The sequence below is a fragment of the Chiloscyllium punctatum genome, chromosome 20 (genome assembly GCF_047496795.1).
Source record: "Chiloscyllium punctatum isolate Juve2018m chromosome 20, sChiPun1.3, whole genome shotgun sequence".
Lineage (NCBI taxonomy): Eukaryota > Metazoa > Chordata > Chondrichthyes > Orectolobiformes > Hemiscylliidae > Chiloscyllium > Chiloscyllium punctatum.
Window position 1 is genome coordinate 86,355,148 of NC_092758.1, and position 17,696 is coordinate 86,372,843.

Consider the following 17,696-nt stretch of genomic DNA (forward strand, 5'->3'; position numbering starts at 1 on the left):
TTGACTTCTGACTTTGTCCATGACAGTCCAACACTGGCACCTCCACATTATTGTAGTGCAGGGTTGGAAAACACTTCAGGAAGAGGTTAAATTATCACATTAGATCTTCTGACTCTTGATTATGGGCTCATTAGGATGTGAATACAATGGATGAAAGAATAGATAGAAGGCCACCTCATGGATTTGATCCAGAATTTTATCCCCCAGGAAAAGATGTGAAAAAAACCTGCTTGGTCAAAATACTTCCCAGAACTCAAATTGAGTCCGGTATGGAAAGGAAGGGGACACCTTTGCCTTGATTGGGTATGAAGAAAGAGAGAGAATATATGAATCTTGCAAAGTATGAAAATGAAACAACTCATTATTCTCTAACCTATTTTCTGTCTTTAGTATGGTCCAAAAGTAGGCATCCAGAGATATTGTCATGGAGTTATACAGCAGAAACAGACCCTTCTGTCCAATTCATCCATGTTGACAAGATATCCTTAACTGATTGAGTCCAATTTGCCAGCACCTGGCCCATATCCCTCCAAACCCTTTCTATTCATATACCTATCCAGATGCCATTTAAATGTTGCAATTGTACCAGCCTCCACCACTTCCTCTGGCAACTCATCTCATACACGCATCACCCTCTGTGTCAAAAGTTGCCCCTCAGGTCCCTTTTAAATCTTTTCCCTCTCACCTTAAACCTATGCCTTTTAGTTTTGGACTCCTCCTCCCTGGGGAAAAAGACTTTGTCTATTTACCCTATCCATACCCCTCATGGTTTTATAAACCTCTATAAAGTCACCTCTCAGCCTCCACACTCCAGGAAATTAGCCCAACCTCTACCTGGAGCTCAAAAGCACCAATCTGTGCCATTCGTTACCACTCATTGAGAGGACAGCCAAAGATTAATCATCCTTGACTTATTTTCGTGCTATAATTTAAAGAAGAAATTCAATCTATTTTTCCTCAGAATTCTGGGAGTAATTTGAAAGTAAAGAGGTGTTGCATACTGAAACCATAACGATAAGTAACTGGCAACAAAGAAGGGTGGATGTAACGGGCAGCACGTCAGTTTCTGAGTCAGAAACCCTGGGTTTCGTTCCCACTCCAGCAGGCGATGTCTAAGAACGATCTTCTCAGAAGTCAGAAAAACAGGTCGAGTGTCTGCATATAAAATTTTGCGAGCACGCACCAATTGCAGGCAGAAAGACAGGAATCAAGCCCTGGTGAAGGTCTTATGCCTGAAATGCCGACTGTCCTGCTCCTCAGATGCTGCCTGACCTGTTGTGCTTTTACAGCGCCACATCTTTCGACTCTAACTCTCCAGCATCCGCAGTCCTCGCTTTCCAAACAGAACCATGGACCAACATAGAAGTCCACGATGGGCAATGTCCTTTAGGGTGCACCAAGTTAAAAATCACACAACACCAGGTTATGGTCCAACAGGTTTACTTGGAAGCATTAGCTTTTGGAGCGCTGCTCCTCCTGCCACATCGGAAGAGGAAGAAAAATGAATGTCCACTTTGGGGTTGAGAACTCATTGAGTTGGATCTGTCACATGAGTGATCCATTGTCAGTTTGTGTTGAGCTATTCCAAGGGCATTAAACCCTGCACATTGTCAGCATGACCAGTGCATCACATGTGCACTGTGCACTAATTTCCAATTTAGACATGTGATGGACGGCGCGGTGCCTCAGTAGTTAGCACTGCTGCCTGCATCAGGAACATGGGTTCGATTCCACCTTCAGGTGACTGTCTGTGTGGAGTTTGCACATTCTCTGCATGGGTTTGCTCTGGTTTCCTCCTGCAGTCCCAAGATGTACAGGCTAGGTGATTTGGCCATGCTAAATTACCCATGGAGTGCAGACTAAGTGGATTAGCCATGGGAAAAATGCAGAAGTATAGGGTGGGTCTGGATGGGAGGGTTCGGTGTGGACTAGATGGACCAAATGGCCTACTACCACACTGTAGGGATCCTATGGTTTTATGTATAATGTTTCCAAATATCAGCATGAAGATAGAAGACTATTTCCCCCTTTAGTTGTAACCTACCAAAAGCAAAATACTAACACCGTCTGGCCAATGAGTATTGTTTTCTTTCCAACCTCCCTAATCCCTCAAGGGAAACTCACTCTTGCTGAGGTACTTTTACCACGGTGCCAAACTACCTCTGACTACCTTGACTAACTAACCAGCCTTCATGAATGAATACAGGCAAGTCACTGAGCATCAGGCAAGCTTATCTTGCCTTTCCCAGCACAGTATATTTCACAAAATTCACTGGATATTGCAGAAGGGCAAGGCTAGGAGTAACCTGAAGGTTGTCCAACAGACTCAATAGTTGCTTGATCCACTCAGTCATTTGTACAGGAAGATACCAAGCATGCTCGGTCTCCATTCAAGGTCTAATCCATTCAGCAGAAAAGCAGGCACGCCTTCCCAGACTCTGCCTCAAGAGACATTACACCTTTCCCCTGGACACATTCAGCTCTGGAGTCAAGAAGGATTGATCATCCAATCACTGCACCCAATCAAGCTTGATGGGAAGTCAGTAAAACTAAAGACAAGCAGATCGCCCGGGTGTGAGAATACTCAACTGATTTTTCTCCTTTTCTTCCATGACGGAGTTTCTAACCTTCACTGTCATTCCCCCAACCAACCAACAAAAGTCAGACAACTTCAATTAAGAATGGGCAGAAAAGATGGTTTGGCAATGCTAAATTGCCCATCATGTCTAGGGATACGCTGGTTCGATGGGGTGGCCATGGAAAATGCAGGGTTACAGGGAGAAGGAGTGTGAGCCGGTGAGTAGAATGTTCTTCAGTGGATCCGATGGGCCGAATGGCCTGCTTCCACATTGTAGGGATTCTGTGAATGTACTGGGGAAGACAGGAACCCAATCTCTGCCCTGCTACTTGAAGAGCAGCAGACACTAAGTGTGACACTTTTTCATCCATGTTTAAGATGCACCAATTGGACGTTAGGTTACATTAAACCTGTACCAATGTCCAGAGATGTGCAGTTCGGGTGGATTGGCAATGCTAAGTTGCCTATAGTGTCCAGGGATGTGTACGTTAGATGGATCAGTCATGGGAAATGCAGCAATAGGGTAGGGCATGAGATGTTCTTCGGAGATTCAGTGTGGACTGGTTGATTGGCCTGTTTCCACATTGTAATGACCCTACAATTCTATGATTCAATGACTTGAGCCCAGAAATGCAGGCTGTGTCATGTCTTTTCATCATCAGGCCAGGCAGACTTTACGTGCCCTCTGTCAAAAAGGCTCAAGGCAGAGTAAAACGTGAGGTCAGGGAAAATTCACTTGGGTCATTCTTGGGTCTATTTGATTCAACGAATCATTGACCAATGATATTATTAGGGTACTAAGTACATCATTCTGCAGAGATCTGGCATTCTCAGTTCAAAGCGATAGCTGACATCCTCCAGGTTACACTCCAGTAGCCTCTTATAGAATTCATGTGTAAGTCAGCATTGTTGGGATTTCAAACTATGGAAGGAGTGCTCAACAATAAAATCTTCATCAGTGAACAAAAATTCGAGGGTAGAGAAGAATCGACATCACCACACTCCTGTAATGCAGGAAGTCTGAATTGAAAAACGTGGTGCTGAAAAAACACAGCAGGCCAGGCAGCATCTGAGGAGCAGGAAAATCAACGTTTTGGGCATAAGCCCTTCTTCAGGAATGAGGTTGGTGTGCCAAGCAGGCTGAGGTAAAAGGTAGGGGGGAGGGAATTTGGGGGAGGGGCGCTGGGAAAAAGATAGGTGGAAGGAGGTGAGGGTGAGGGTCATAGGCCAGAGTGGGGTTGGGGGCAGAGAGGTCGGGAATAAGATTGCAGGTCAAGAGGGCAGTGCTGAGTCCGAGGGTTGGGACTGAGATAAGGTAGGGGGAGGGGAAATGAGGAAGCTGGAGAAATCTGCATTCATCCCGTGTGGTTGGAGGGTTCTTAGGCGGAAGATGAGGCGCTCTTCCTCCAGGTGTTGTGTGGCCAGGGTCTGGCGATGGAGAAGGCCAAGGACCTGCATGTCCTTGGCGGAGTGGGAGGGGGAGTTAAAGTGTTCAGCCACGGGGCGGTTGGGTTGGTTGGTGCGGGTGTCCCAGAGGTGTTCCCTGAAATGTTCCGCAATTAGGCGGCCTGTCTCCCCAGTGTAGAGGAGACCACATCGGGTGCAGCAGATGCAGTAAATGATGTGTGTGGAGGTGCAGGTGAATTTGTGATGGATATGGAAGGATCCCTCGGGGCCTTGGAGGGAAGTGGTGGGGGGGGTGTGTGGGCACAAGTTATGCACTTCTTGCAGTTGCAGGGGAAGGTGCCAGAGTGGATGTTGGGTTGGTGGGGGGTGTGGACCTGACAAGGGAGTCGCAGAGGGAGTGGTCTCTCCGAAATGCTGATAGGGGTGGAGAGGGAAATATATCCTGGTGGTGGGGTCTGTTTGGAGGTGGCGGAAATGATGGAGGATGATACAATGTATCTGGAGGTTGATGGAGTGGAAGGTGAGGACCAGTGGGGTTCTGTCCTGGTGGCGATTGGAGGGGCGGGGTTCAAGGGCGGAGTTGCGGGAAGTGGAAGGCCCAACCGCCCCGTGGCTGAACTCTTTAACTCCCCCTCCCACTCCGCCAATGATATCGCCAGACCATACGACGCCTGGAGGAAGAGCGCCTCATCTTCTGCCTAGGAACCCTCCAACCACACAGGATGAATGTAGATTTCTCCAGCTTCCTCATTTCCCCTCCCCCCACCTTATCTCAGTCCCAACCCTCGGATTCAGCATCACCCTCTTGACCTGCAATCTTCTTCCCGACCTCTCCAACCAAACCCCTTCTTCAGCCTATCACCCTCACCTCCTTCCACTTAACTTTTTCCCAGCGCCCCTCCCCCAAATTCCCTCCTCCCAACCTTTTATCTCAGCCCGCTTGGCACACCTTCCTCATTCCTGAAGAAGGGCTTCTGCCCGAAACGTCGATTTTCCTGCTCCTCGGATGCTGCCTGGCCTGCTGTGTTTTTGCAGCACCACATTTTTCAACTCTGGTACTCCAGCATCTGCAGTCCTCACTTTCTCCTAGGGAGTCTGAATTGTCTATCAGTGACATGGAGAAACGACATCAACATCCAATTCTCTGGATTCAATGGGAAGACCATCAAAAAGATGCTGGTATCCTTTCTGAAGCCAGTTTCTCAAGCGCTCAGGCAAGGTCCATAGAATTACCTTTGATGAACTGGACACCACACCCACATGGCTAAAATCCATATTCTCTGCCAAGTTCTGCTTTCAGGAGCCAAGACTCCTGGCGAGGGCAAAGAAAATACTACGAAGACACACTGAAGCTCTGCTGGAAGCAATTACAAAACGACACAGAGGAACTCGCTGCCAATCATTCATGACAACACTAACTCCAGCTACATGATGTTTCTAATCCAAATCCCTGAGTAATGAGATAGAATGACAGCAGAGAAGGGAAATAAAAAACAAATCCTGCATTCTGGATCGCACTACCTCGAGAGACATCCTGTCCTGTGTTCACAAAGATTTGCTGGTCAGACACACAGACCAAAGGCAGAAATCTACAACCCTGACCAGACACCATGGTCAATTCAAGGCACAGCCATTGACAAAGCCATTGACAAAGCCATCAATTCAGTCACTCGACAGGCACTGATCCTCAGAATCAGTAACTTGGCTTGTTTTCAAAAGTATCAGATTGTGTCTTAAACTCAAAGGGAACTGGTACAATGGTTCAATCGTCTGCCTTCCTTTGAACAAATCTAGCTCGCGTCTTTTTATTGTGAGGATTTGCATGGTGGACATAATTTGCACAATGTTATAAACCCAGATGGCTATGTCAGTGATTGCATTTGTAACATCTGTTTATTGTAGTTAATCATATGCATGTATATTAAATTTGTTTGGGCGGTTATGGAACAAGGTTTGGCACACGGGAACAAAAACAGGGAGCTTAACAACAAGGGAATTTTTCAAATGAGGTTTGATCTAAAAATCAAAGCCTGGCTGATTACAAAGACAAGTTGTGCTCCCTGCTCTGTAAGAGAATGTTGTGATTTGTTTATTTAATGGATAATTGAACAGAGTTGGAAGCCAGTCTTCCAAAAGCTAACTTATCCATTACTGATATTCTGACATTAATTTTTTATGTTATTCCCCTCTTTGCCAATTGTTAGGTTTCTTGTTGTGGTTTATTTGTAAATAAACATGAGGATTATCTACAAGGGATTGTAAGGATATGCAAGAATTCCCTGGAGTTTTCTGGTGCTCTTCTGTCAAAGCTAATGTGGATTAACAGGGGAAAATGCCCATGAAAATCAATCCCCTTAACTGCCTTCACTGGCTAGGACATGGAGTACAAGAATTGGCAAACCATGTTGCAGTTATATAAACCCCTCGTTAGGCCGCATTTGGAGTGTTGTGTGCAGTTTTGATCACCACACTACCAGAAGGAGGTGAAAGCTTTGGAGAGGGCGCAGAGGAGGTTCACCAGGATGTTGCCTGGTCTTGAGGCCATTGGCTCTGAGGAAAGGTTAAAAAGATAGGTTTCATTGGAAAGATGGTGGCCAAGAGGAGAACTGATAGAGGTCTACGCCATTATGTGAGGCATAGATAGAGTGGAAAGTCAGAGGCTTTGTCCCAGGGTTGAGGTTTCAATTACAAAGGAGGCACAGGTTCAAGGTGAGGGGGGAAAGTTTAAGGGGGATGTGTGAGGGAAGTTTTTCACACAGAGAGTGAACGCACTGCCACAAGAGGTGCTGGAAGTGGGCGAGTGGAGACATTTCAGAGGCATCGGGACGGTTACATGAATACGAAGGGAATAGAGGGATCTGGACTGAATAAGGGCAGAAGGTTTGTTGTTTAGTTGGGGCACGATGATCGGCACAGACTGTGAGGACCAAAGGGCCTGTTCCTGTGCTGTACTTGTCCTTGTTCTTTGTTCTGTACTACTGATACATAGATCAATACCCAAGATTTCAAAGGGGAGCAGGTAGGAGGTCAGTTGAATTTTAATATTCTAATGGTCGGGATACAATTGCATAAATGTGAGTGTCAAAGGCATCTCTGCAAAGATGGACTGCCAGAATTTCCAGATTGTTGAGGAACATGGCTCCCAGAGGAACTAATCATAAACAGCTCAGAAAAAGCCAAGACCACAGCAGTGTCACTGAGAACACAGAAGGTTGTTAAGAATGTTCCCATTTGCCTACTCAGTACATTCCTTCATCTTCTTCAGACAGCTTTCACGTACACAAAACTTTACAATGTTTGAGGTGAATACAGACCGGTGAAACTGACTGGTGAGTCACTTTCAAAAACCAAGTGGTACCCCAAAAGGATTAACTACCCTGAGTGGCCAGCTCACTCACAGGCAGGAGACTGGGAGAAGGGAATAAACAAACACACAAATCGACCGTTCCCAGGCAAATAAAACACGTTGCAGGGTACTACCCTTGACATTGTTCTGCCTGAGTGGTTAATTGAACTGTCAGGACACACAAAGCAGAATTCTCTGCACTTGCTCAGAGATTTTAGATGGGTGGGTAAGGGAATGTAATTGGGCAGGATGCAAAATAGACAGAGTTTCCTCTTGGTAGGTTAAGCTTTTGTTGTTAAGTTCTCAGAACTTTGCAGACAAGTTGGGACTTCCAAATCTTCACCTGTTTTGCATTTATTAGCAGGTCATGAATATGGATTGACACTATAACCTACCGGAATTATGTTCACAAGCGCAGTGTTGCTAGCCCAAAACGAGAAGCACATCTCGTTACAAATCCGACCAGACATAAGGGGGACGAACATGGGATGGTTGGTTGCTTCCTTCTAATTCCAAAGAGTAAAACCATCTTCTGTTCCTTGGCTCCATCACAACCAAACCATTTCTTTGTCATCTGATGGAGATACCTGGTACCAAACCTTTTGTGTTTAAATCCTGTGCTGTGGCAACCTCATAATACTCAGGTCCACGAAGCATTGACTAGACAGTAGTTATTAGCCTGGCAGAGTGCAGCACACCACTCATCTTCTTCTGGCAATGGAGCCACATTCTCTTGAGCTGCCAATGGGTGCTGGGCTCTGCAGCCACCTCTATCCAGGCTGCTGTCTTCAGCATCACTAAGGATTCATAGAATCTCTGCATTGTGGAAAGAGGCCGTTTAGTCCATCGAGTTTGTACCAACCCTCTGAAAAACTTCCCACCCAGACCCAGTCTCCCATCCTATCCACGTAACCTTGTATTTCCCATGGCTAATCCACCTAGCCTGCACACTACAGGGCAATTTAGCATGGCCAATTCACCCTTACCTGTACATTGTTAGATTGTGGGAGGAAATCAGAGCACCCGGAGGAAACCCACACAGATATGGGAGAAGGTCCACACAGACAGTTGCCCGAGGCTGGAATCGAACCCAGGTACCTGGTGCCGTGAGGCAGCAGTGCTAACCACCAGCATGGCGCACCTCCTATTGCGCCAGGGCAGGCTTCAGGAAAGCCTGTAAACTAGTATCACTGAAGCGTGGCACTGATTTATTTGCCTGGTCTCTGATGTCTCCAGGGACGGGAGTGGGTGAGGTGTAGAGGTTGTGTGATGCTCCTGGACTACAGAGAGTGAAGTGGTGTCCGGGTGTCTTTTAAACATGGTGCCCAGAAGGATTTTTTTTTTTGCAAGGGCTGAACCCCTTGCGTATGAAATGGGCGGTTTCTACACTCACGGTGAGCTGAGAAGAATGTCATCGTGCAGGAAATCTCTGCACTTGAGTTGAGAAACCTATCACCTTTCACATAACTTGGCCACATAAGAGAAAATTCTGCGGGGACAGACCAAATCAGCACTGCCTTCCTTCTCGGACTGCCTGCGCCACATTGAGAATTTCTCCAACAGATGGACCGTGCATGCCAAATCCAATGTTATGTAGATGCTGGAAATCAGAAACAAAATTAAGAGATGCTGGAAACAGCCAGCATTGACTGAGGTGAAGCAGGGTTAACGTTTCCAGTGCTGAGCTTGCGTCAGACTTCCTAATGCTCGATAAACTTACATTTTTCGCAGGTTTGGCAGCTTCTTAAAGATACCTGTTGCCTCCAAGATCGTCAGTTCATTGTCATTCAGTCGCCTGAGTCAGAAAAAAAGAGATGATTAGATGTATGAGGGAGAGAGTTACTACTTGATACACTAGAGTTGTGCAGAAAACTCCAACCGAGAGAAACACGTTTTTTTAAAAGACCTCCCAATCAAACATTTGTAAATTACAGGTGAAAGTAAAATCTCTAAATTTCACCCCTTGCACAGTTCACCCAGGAAAAGGTACAAAAGAAGTATCACTTGACTCCATCAACTGCGTTTCGGTCCTCTTAGCTCAGATTGCTTTGTTCCTTTTCCAACTTGCTGTCAGACTGGTGCTCCTCTTGTAACTGGAGTCAATTCCACTTACTTCCTCAATGAAAGCTGTACCCACTGCATTTTGTATCAGGATCTCACATCTCAAATGCCACAGGTTCCTTACAACTTGAACAAATGCATGCAGGGCAGAGAGTGTCTAATCCCATCTCTCTCACGCTGTCACTAAACCCAACCTCTACTCTCCCGCACAATTTCCTCCAGCTTCTGCCTGTTCCTTTCCTGGAGGTTCAGACATGTTGTTGTGGGTGTCTGTAACTCAAGAGGCTTTTTCAGAATCCCTATAGTGCAGGAAGAGGCCATTCAGCCCATTGAGTCTGCACAAACCTTCTGAAGCGCATCCCAACTAAACCCAGACCCAGACTCCAGTACCCATTACCTTGCATTTTCATGGCCAATCCACCTAGTCTGCCGAACTCTGGACAATTTACCATGCCCAATCCCTGGATGCTTTCCCATGGCCAATCCACCCTAACCTGCACATCTTTGGACTATGGGAGGTAACTGGAGCACCTGGAGGAAACCCACACAGACACAGGGGGAACATGCAAACTCCACACAGACTGTCGCCCAAGGCAGCGATTGAACCGGGGTCCCTGGTGCTGTGAGGCAGTACTGCTCACCACTGAGCCACTGTGCTACCTCATGCCAATACATGATTTTAAAAAGGCATTGGCAGGAGATGTTTCAAAAGGAATGGTATCATATCAAAGCTTTTACCTTGTTCATGACATGTTCGGATCCAGCTGTTGGAGAATCATTGAATACCAAATATATGCCTATATTTTCTCGCTGGGAGAGTGAGGACTGCAGACGCTGGAGATCAGAGTCAAAAACTGTGGTGCTGGAAAAGCACAGCTGGTCGGGCAGCATCCAAGGAGCAGGAGAGTCGATGTTTCGAGCATAAGCTCTTCATCAGGAATGAAGACCATTCCTGATGAAGAGCTGATGTTCAAAATGTTGACTTTCCTGCTCCTTGAATGCTAGCTGACCTGCTGTGCTTTTCCAGCACCACACTTTTTGACTCTATACTTTCTCCTTCCCCGGGCCAATAGCGTAAGAATTCCATCTTGTCACTCTGCCTGAGATGGACTAGTTGTGATTCTCAGACTCTCTCAAGCTCTCATCTGCTTCACAAAAATATTCTCAAGAAAGAGCAGTCATATTACTGTCAATTCAAATTTGTCTCTTTTTTAGATTAGATTCCCTACAGTGTGGAAACAGGCCCTTCGGCCCAACAAGTCCACACCAACCCTCCAAAGAGTAACCCACCCAGACTCCTTTCCTTCTGACTCTTAATCTGATAATACTTCAACAGCTTTCATTCCTTTCTATCTCCGGGAGAGGTGATACTTAATGCTGTGCAGTTGTTGCTTGTTTAGGAGGGTATTACTCCACGCTGGCCTTGCACTCAAGACTTACAGTTCAGTGGTGTATTCTGGGACGTGAGTGGGTATCCTGGTGAGCTTTTGGTTGGAGCAGTCCACAACGGTGCCCTCACAGCGACATTTCTCAGGGCACACCATATCCATGAAGCAGTCACCAGTCAGCTTGGTCCGGTAGTCGTCCGATCCTATGCACAACATCGAGCACAAACAGTTAGGTGCATTCATGACAATTCCTCTTTCTGCTCTTGATTTGATACGACCATTCAACTATGCCGACACATACAGTTAACAAATGTTGCCTTGGGCTGACTTAGCGACACAGTGTGTCAGAGCAACCAAGTGTGCGGTGACCAGAAGTGCTCCAGATCAGTACACTCCCATTTGGCCCATCGTACATGTTCTAACTTGTTAAATGAGCATTGTTACCCAGTGCTAATTTCCTGCTTCCCCCCCCCCCCCATACCCTCCCATGTTTTTTTAATCCAAAGCATCATCCAATGCACTCACTCTTGAATGGCATCCCTGATCATCCAGATAATGAGTTCCCATTTGCATACAAGCACACCAAAACAACATGTCTCATGGTAGTATCGCTAGACTGTTAATTCAGAGACCCAGGTAATGGTCTCAGGACCTGGGCTCGATTCCCACCACAGCAGATGGCAGAATTTGAATTCAATACAAGTCTGGAATGAATGATGGCCATGAATCCATTGTTGATTGTTGTAAAAGACCAACTGGTTCACTAATGCTCTTTAGGGAAGGAAACTGCCATCCTTACCGTACCTGTGACTCCACACCCACAGCAATGTGGTTGACTCTTAACTGCCCCCTGGGTGATTAGGGATGGGCAATAAATGCTGGCTTGGCAAGCGACACCATCACCCCGTGGATGAATAAAAATAAAATTGATGGATAGGTAAAAACCTGCTGGTCCGCTGGGCTATTCCACAAATGACACCATCTCTCCTGTGCTGTCACTTCACTCCAACTGGTGCTTCCGTGAAGGACACAATCAACTGGTTTCAGTATTCCCACAAACTGTACAACCTGTCACTCCTGGAAACTGTTCACAGGACAGATTGCGAGGCTATTGTTCAGGGGAGACTACAGCCTACCAATGTTATCACTGTTCATCCCCAAAAACCCAGGGAATGTTCTGGGTTCAAACCCCACCACAGCTGATCGTGGAATTTGAATTCAATGAATATCTGAAGTGAAGAGTCTAATGACGATCATAAATCTGTTGTTGGAGACACCCATCTGGTTCACTGGTGCCCTTTAGGGAAGGAAAGTGCCTTCCTTATCTGGCCTACATATGACTCCAGACCCACGGCAAGGTGGGTGACTCTTAATTTAAGGATGGCCAACAACTGGGTGGCATGGTGGCTCAGTGGTTAGCACTGCTGCCTCATAGCACCAGGGTCCCAGGTTTGATTCCAACCTCGGGTGACTGTCTGTGTGGAGTTTGCACATTCTCCCCGTGTCTGCATGGGTTTCCTCTGGGTGCCCCAGTTTCCTCTCACAGTCTAAACATGTGCAGGTCAGGTGAATTGGCCATGCTAAATTATTGCCCAAAGTGTTAGGTGCATTAGTCAGAGGAAAATGGGTCTGGGTGGGTTACTTTTCAGAGGGTCGGTGTGGACTTGTTGGGCTGAAGGGCCTGTTTCCACACTGTAGGGATTGTAATCTAATCTAAAAAATGTTGGTCTAGCCAGCGACCCCCTCATTCCGGGAGTGAATGTAAAAAAAAGCCACAGAGGCAGTGATCAAACAGCAGTCTCTTGGCCAATCGATTGCACCACTGTGATGTTTGACCTAGTGCAGGCCTGCAATGGGGCCACAGGATTTCAGGATCAGGAGCTCCAAGACAGCAATGGCAGCCTCAATGTTATGAGCTGTGAGGCCACTTTAAATCCTTGTGGGTTTTTTTTCTACAGGTGAAGTGTAGAAGGTCTCACTCAAACACCTTTCAGGACCTCTTGCTGCTGCAAAACCAAAAACAGCCAGTTTAAAAGGTCACATGAAATCTAACACATTATGCCAGGAAAAAGCTTAGGGATTTTTCTAAGCTGCCAGTGATAAGATAATTTAGCCAGAAGGAATCATAATCTCCCCTTTCTCCACTTAAAATTTGGATCCTCATCCTGGTGTTACTCAGCTGAATAGCACTGAGATTGGGGGTACAGTGAATTGGATCCTGAAATTAGTAATCCCGAAGCTGAAAGCTCAAATCCCAAAATAAAAACAGAACATGCTGGAGAAACTCAACAGCATCTCTGCAGAGGGTCATGTTTCGAGTCCAATTCTCCAGATCAGAGTGGGACTGAATAAACAACACCTTTTACGTTGTTGAGAAGGGGAGAGGAAGAGCGAGTGGAACAGATGAGAATGGTGCCCGGAGCAAAAGGGACTGTTCATGGCACTAACAGCGGCAGTTCGAATCCCACATCAGGAAATTCAAGTGGAATATCACAGCACAAACTCAACACTAATCAGAACAGAAATTGCTGGAAAAGCTCAGCAGGTCTAGCAGTATCTGTGGAGCCTAGTGAGAACATACTGATTTGATTTGATTTATGACTGTCATGTGTCCTGAGGTACTGTGAAAGGTGTTGTGATACGAGACCCCCAACAATGTGGTTTTCTCTTAACTGCCCTATGGGCAATTCGGAATTGGTAATAAATGCTAACCAAATCCGTGATGCTCTCATCCTGTGACTGAAAAAATGTATTCAGTTCCAGGCTGGGTCACCTTGCAGGCATTAGATTAGATTACTTACAGTGTGGAAACAGGCCCTTCGGCCCAACAAGTCCACACCGACCCGCCGAAGCACAACCCACCCATACCCCTAACCTAACACTACGGGCAATTTAGCATGGCCAATTCACCTGACCTGCACATCTTTGGACTGTGGGAGGAAACCGGAGCACCCGGAGGAAACCCACGCAGACACGGGGAGAATGTGCAAACTCCACACAGACAGTCGCCCATGGCTGGAATCGAACCTGGGACCCTGGCGCTGTGAGGCAACAGTGCTAACCACTGAGCCACCGTGCCGCATGTTCTTGAATGGCAATTAGACCATATCGATTCATCTCCTTCATGCCTTTAGATGGTCTCCCTCTCGTTGTGAATACTGCGTGAAGGCATGTAGAGTGCCTTGATTTGTGACAAATAACATTTGTATCAACAAATGCCACGCAATGGCCATCCCCGACATGATGAAATTCAAGCATTTCTGCAAAATAGTCAATAGAATCCCTACAGTGTGGGAGCAGGCCATTCAGCCCATACCAACATTCCAAAGAGCATCCCACCCAGACCAAACTCATCCCTGTAACCTCACATTTCCCATGACTGACCCAGCTAGCCTGCACATCCCTGGACAATTTATCATGGTCAATCCACCCTGACCTGCACATCTTTGGACTGTGGGAGGAAACCAGAGCACCCAGAGGAAACCCACACAGACACAGGGAGAACTTGCAAATTCCACACAAACAGTTGCCTGAGGGTGGAATGGAACCCCAATCCCTGGTGCTGTGAGGCAGCAGTGCTAACTCCTGAGCCGTCACGCTTACCCTGGTAATAGCATTACCATCTCTGAACTCCCCCACAATAACTAACTTGAGAGGGCTACTATTAACCAGAAAGTGAACTGTACCAACACTGTGATTACATGAGGCAGTCAAAGCCTGGGCCATTTCTTACAATTAGTTCCAGCATGTCTTTTTTAAGTTTAAATGTAAATTAGACAGAACTAACCACTTTCTAACAACTTTCAACAACTTTCCGAAAGCTAGTGTGCTTCCAATTAAACCTGTTGGACTATAACCTGGTGTTGTGTGATTTTTAACTTTGTACACCCCAGTCCAACACCGGCATCTCCAAATCATAACTTTCAAGTAGGTAGTAGGAAAGATTTCATTGTTCGACAGTAAACTGTTTGGTAGTAACAGTTATTTGTCAATAAGCTGAAAGTAGTTAGTTGAACTGGTATTAATTACTGGAGCAGGAGGCTAAATTAGTTTGTGACTCATCAGGAGAGATCTTAGACTTCACATTCGGGAGCTACATTTAACAACCAACAGAGATTCTCGAAAAGAATGTTACTTTGCACAATGAGCTGAGGGGCCAGACATAGAGATAAGGAGCAAGCAGGAGTGTGATTGAACACTTCCCACTTGCCTGGATGCAGTGCAGTGGAGGCCGGGACGCTAAATGTCTTCAAGGCAGGGATTGATAGATTCTTGTTATCTCGGGGAATTAAGGGCTACAGGGAGAATACGGGTAAGTGGAGTTGAAGTGCCCAGCAGCCATGATTGAATGGCGGAGTGGACTCGATGGGCCGAATGGCCTTATTTCCACTCCTATGTCTTATGGTCTTATGGATGAGTGCAACTCCATCCAAGAAACCTGAGAGCATTCACTTGCTCCATTCTAATGGCTACGCAAAAGTGAGGACTGCAGATACTGGAAACCAGAGGTTAGATTAGAGTGGTGCTGGAAAAGCACAGCAGGTCAGGCAGCATCCCAGGAAGGCAAGAAAACAGAATATGTCTAAATCCCAGTCTCAGGCTGTGGGAGGCTCGACACATCAAAAACATAATGCTGACTTTATCTCTGCCAAAGATCAAAGTTCACATCTCAACTAATTAAGCCACCCAAGATTGTGTTTCTTGCTCTTCAAAGTTCCATGAAATCCACCTTCCTCTCAGTAACCTAGTCCAAATTAACCAACTTGAACCTATCCAGATGCATTACAGTCTGGTTTGGCAACTGCTCTGTCTGAAACTGTAAAGAATTTACAGAGTTGTGAACACAGCCCAGTCCATCATACAAGCCCAACCCTCCATCCATTGACTCCATCTACACTTCCCACTGCCAACATAATCAAAGACCCCCTCCCACCCGAGTTATACTCTCTTCCATTGGGCAGAAGATATTAAAGTTTGAAAACAGAAATGACCAGATTCAGGAACAGGTTCTTCCCTGCTATTATCAGACTTATAAATGGACCTCACACATTCCCTGGGGTGGGGAGTCCAGAATTCGAGGGCATAGGTTTAGGATGAGAGGGGAAAGATATAAAAAAAACCTAATGGGCAAATATTTCATTCAGAGGGTGGTACGTGTATGGAATGAGCTGCCAGAGGAAGTGGTGGAGGCTGGTACAATTACAACATTTAAAAGGACATGGGCCAAGTGCTGGCAGGTGGGACTAGATTGGGTTGGGATATCTGGTCTGCATGGGCGGGTTGGACCGAAGGGGCTGTTTTCGGGCTGCACATCTCTATGACTCTATGACTCTATATGCGGCTGTACAAAACTCTGATGCAGCCACATTTGGAGTAGTGCATACAGTTCTGGTCAGTGCGTTATGGGAAGGATTTGGAAGTTTTGGAAAGAGTTCAGAGGAGATTTACTAGGATGTTGCCTGGTATGGGGGGGAGGTCTTATGAGGAAAGACTGAGGGACTTGAGACTGTTTTTGTTACAGAGAAGAAGGTTGAGAGGCGACTTAATTGAGACATATACGATAATCAGTGGGTTAGATAGGGTTGACAGTGAGAGCCATTTTCCTCGGATGGTGATGGCTAGCACGAGGGGTGATAGACATAAATCAGATGTCAGAGGTAGTTTCGTTACTCAGAGAGTAGTAGGAGCAAGGAACACACTGCCTGCAACAGTAGTAGACTCGCCAACCTTAAAGGCATTTAAATGGTCATTGGACAGTCATATGGACGAGAATGGAATAGTGTAGGTTGGATGGGCTTCAGATTGGTTAAACAGGTCGGTGTAACATTGAGGGCCGAATGACCTGTACTGCACTGTAATGTTCTATATTAGAGTTAATCTTTCTCTGTTCCTTCTCTGTAGCTGTAACTCTGCATTCTGGTCTATTACCGTGGTGTATTTATGTGCAGTATGATTTGTCTGGTTAGCACACAAAACAATACTTTTCACTGTACCTCAGTACATGTGACAATAATAAATCAAATAAAATCCATGAACAACGAGCTGACAAATGAGTTTGACATGGTAAGAATTACTGGCTTAGCACATACAAAAGAAAACAAAATGTTTTGTAATTTCTTGAAGGTTGAGATTAAAATCATTAGAAGGGGCTAAACAATTATACAGGAGCAAGTTACTGCAGATGCTGGAATCTATACTGAACACAACAAATGCTGGAGATCACAGCGGGTCAGACAGCATCCATGGAGATAGAGCAAGCTAACGTTTCGAGTCTCGGTAACTCTTCATCAGATGTCCATCTGAAGAGTCATCTAGACTCGAAACGTTAGCTTTTTTCATGAATGCTGTCTGACTCTCCAGACAATTATATGTTGTGGAGGAGAAAATGAGGACTGCAGATGCTGGAGCTCAGAGTTGAGAGTGTGGTGCTGGACAAGCACAGCTGATCAGGCAGCATCCGAGGAGCAGGAGAGTCGATGTTTCAAGCATAAGCTCTTCGTCAGGAATGAACAGCAATTCATTCAGGAATAATGAGCTGCCAGAGGAAGTGGTGGAGGCCAGTACGATTGCAACATTCAAAAGGCATCTGGATGGGTTTATGAACAGGAAGGGTTTGGAGGGATATGGTCTGGGTGCTGCCAGGTGGGACTGGATTGGGTTGGGATATCTGGTCGACATGGATGGGTTGGACCGAAAGGTCTGTTTCCATGCTGTACATCTCTATGTCTCAATGACTATGAGTCTAAGCACAAGAGTTTTGCCACCCCAGTTTATGCATAGCATGGATTTATAGTGATGCCAAGCCTAGTGTTAGAGGTTGGTTTGTCATAACTTGTGGACGATTGAATTTAAGTCAGTGCACCGAAGTTGTGGGCCCTCTGGAAATCAAGAACTGAGGTGGGTTATGGGCCCAGCG

General features: G+C 46.1%; 1 protein-coding gene across 2 annotated transcripts in view; it reads right to left on the reverse strand.

The window, feature by feature from the left end:
* LOC140492241 (slit homolog 3 protein-like) overlaps positions 1–17,696 on the reverse strand; it is a 670,939-nt gene that overhangs the window by 96,478 nt on the left and 556,765 nt on the right. For both annotated transcript variants that reach the window (XM_072591156.1, XM_072591157.1), the window contains 2 exons: positions 10,833–10,983; positions 9,052–9,126 (listed from right to left, as the gene is read on the reverse strand). In XM_072591156.1, the coding sequence (XP_072447257.1) occupies positions 9,052–9,126; positions 10,833–10,983 (226 nt within the window). The remainder of the gene's footprint in view (positions 1–9,051; positions 9,127–10,832; positions 10,984–17,696) is intronic.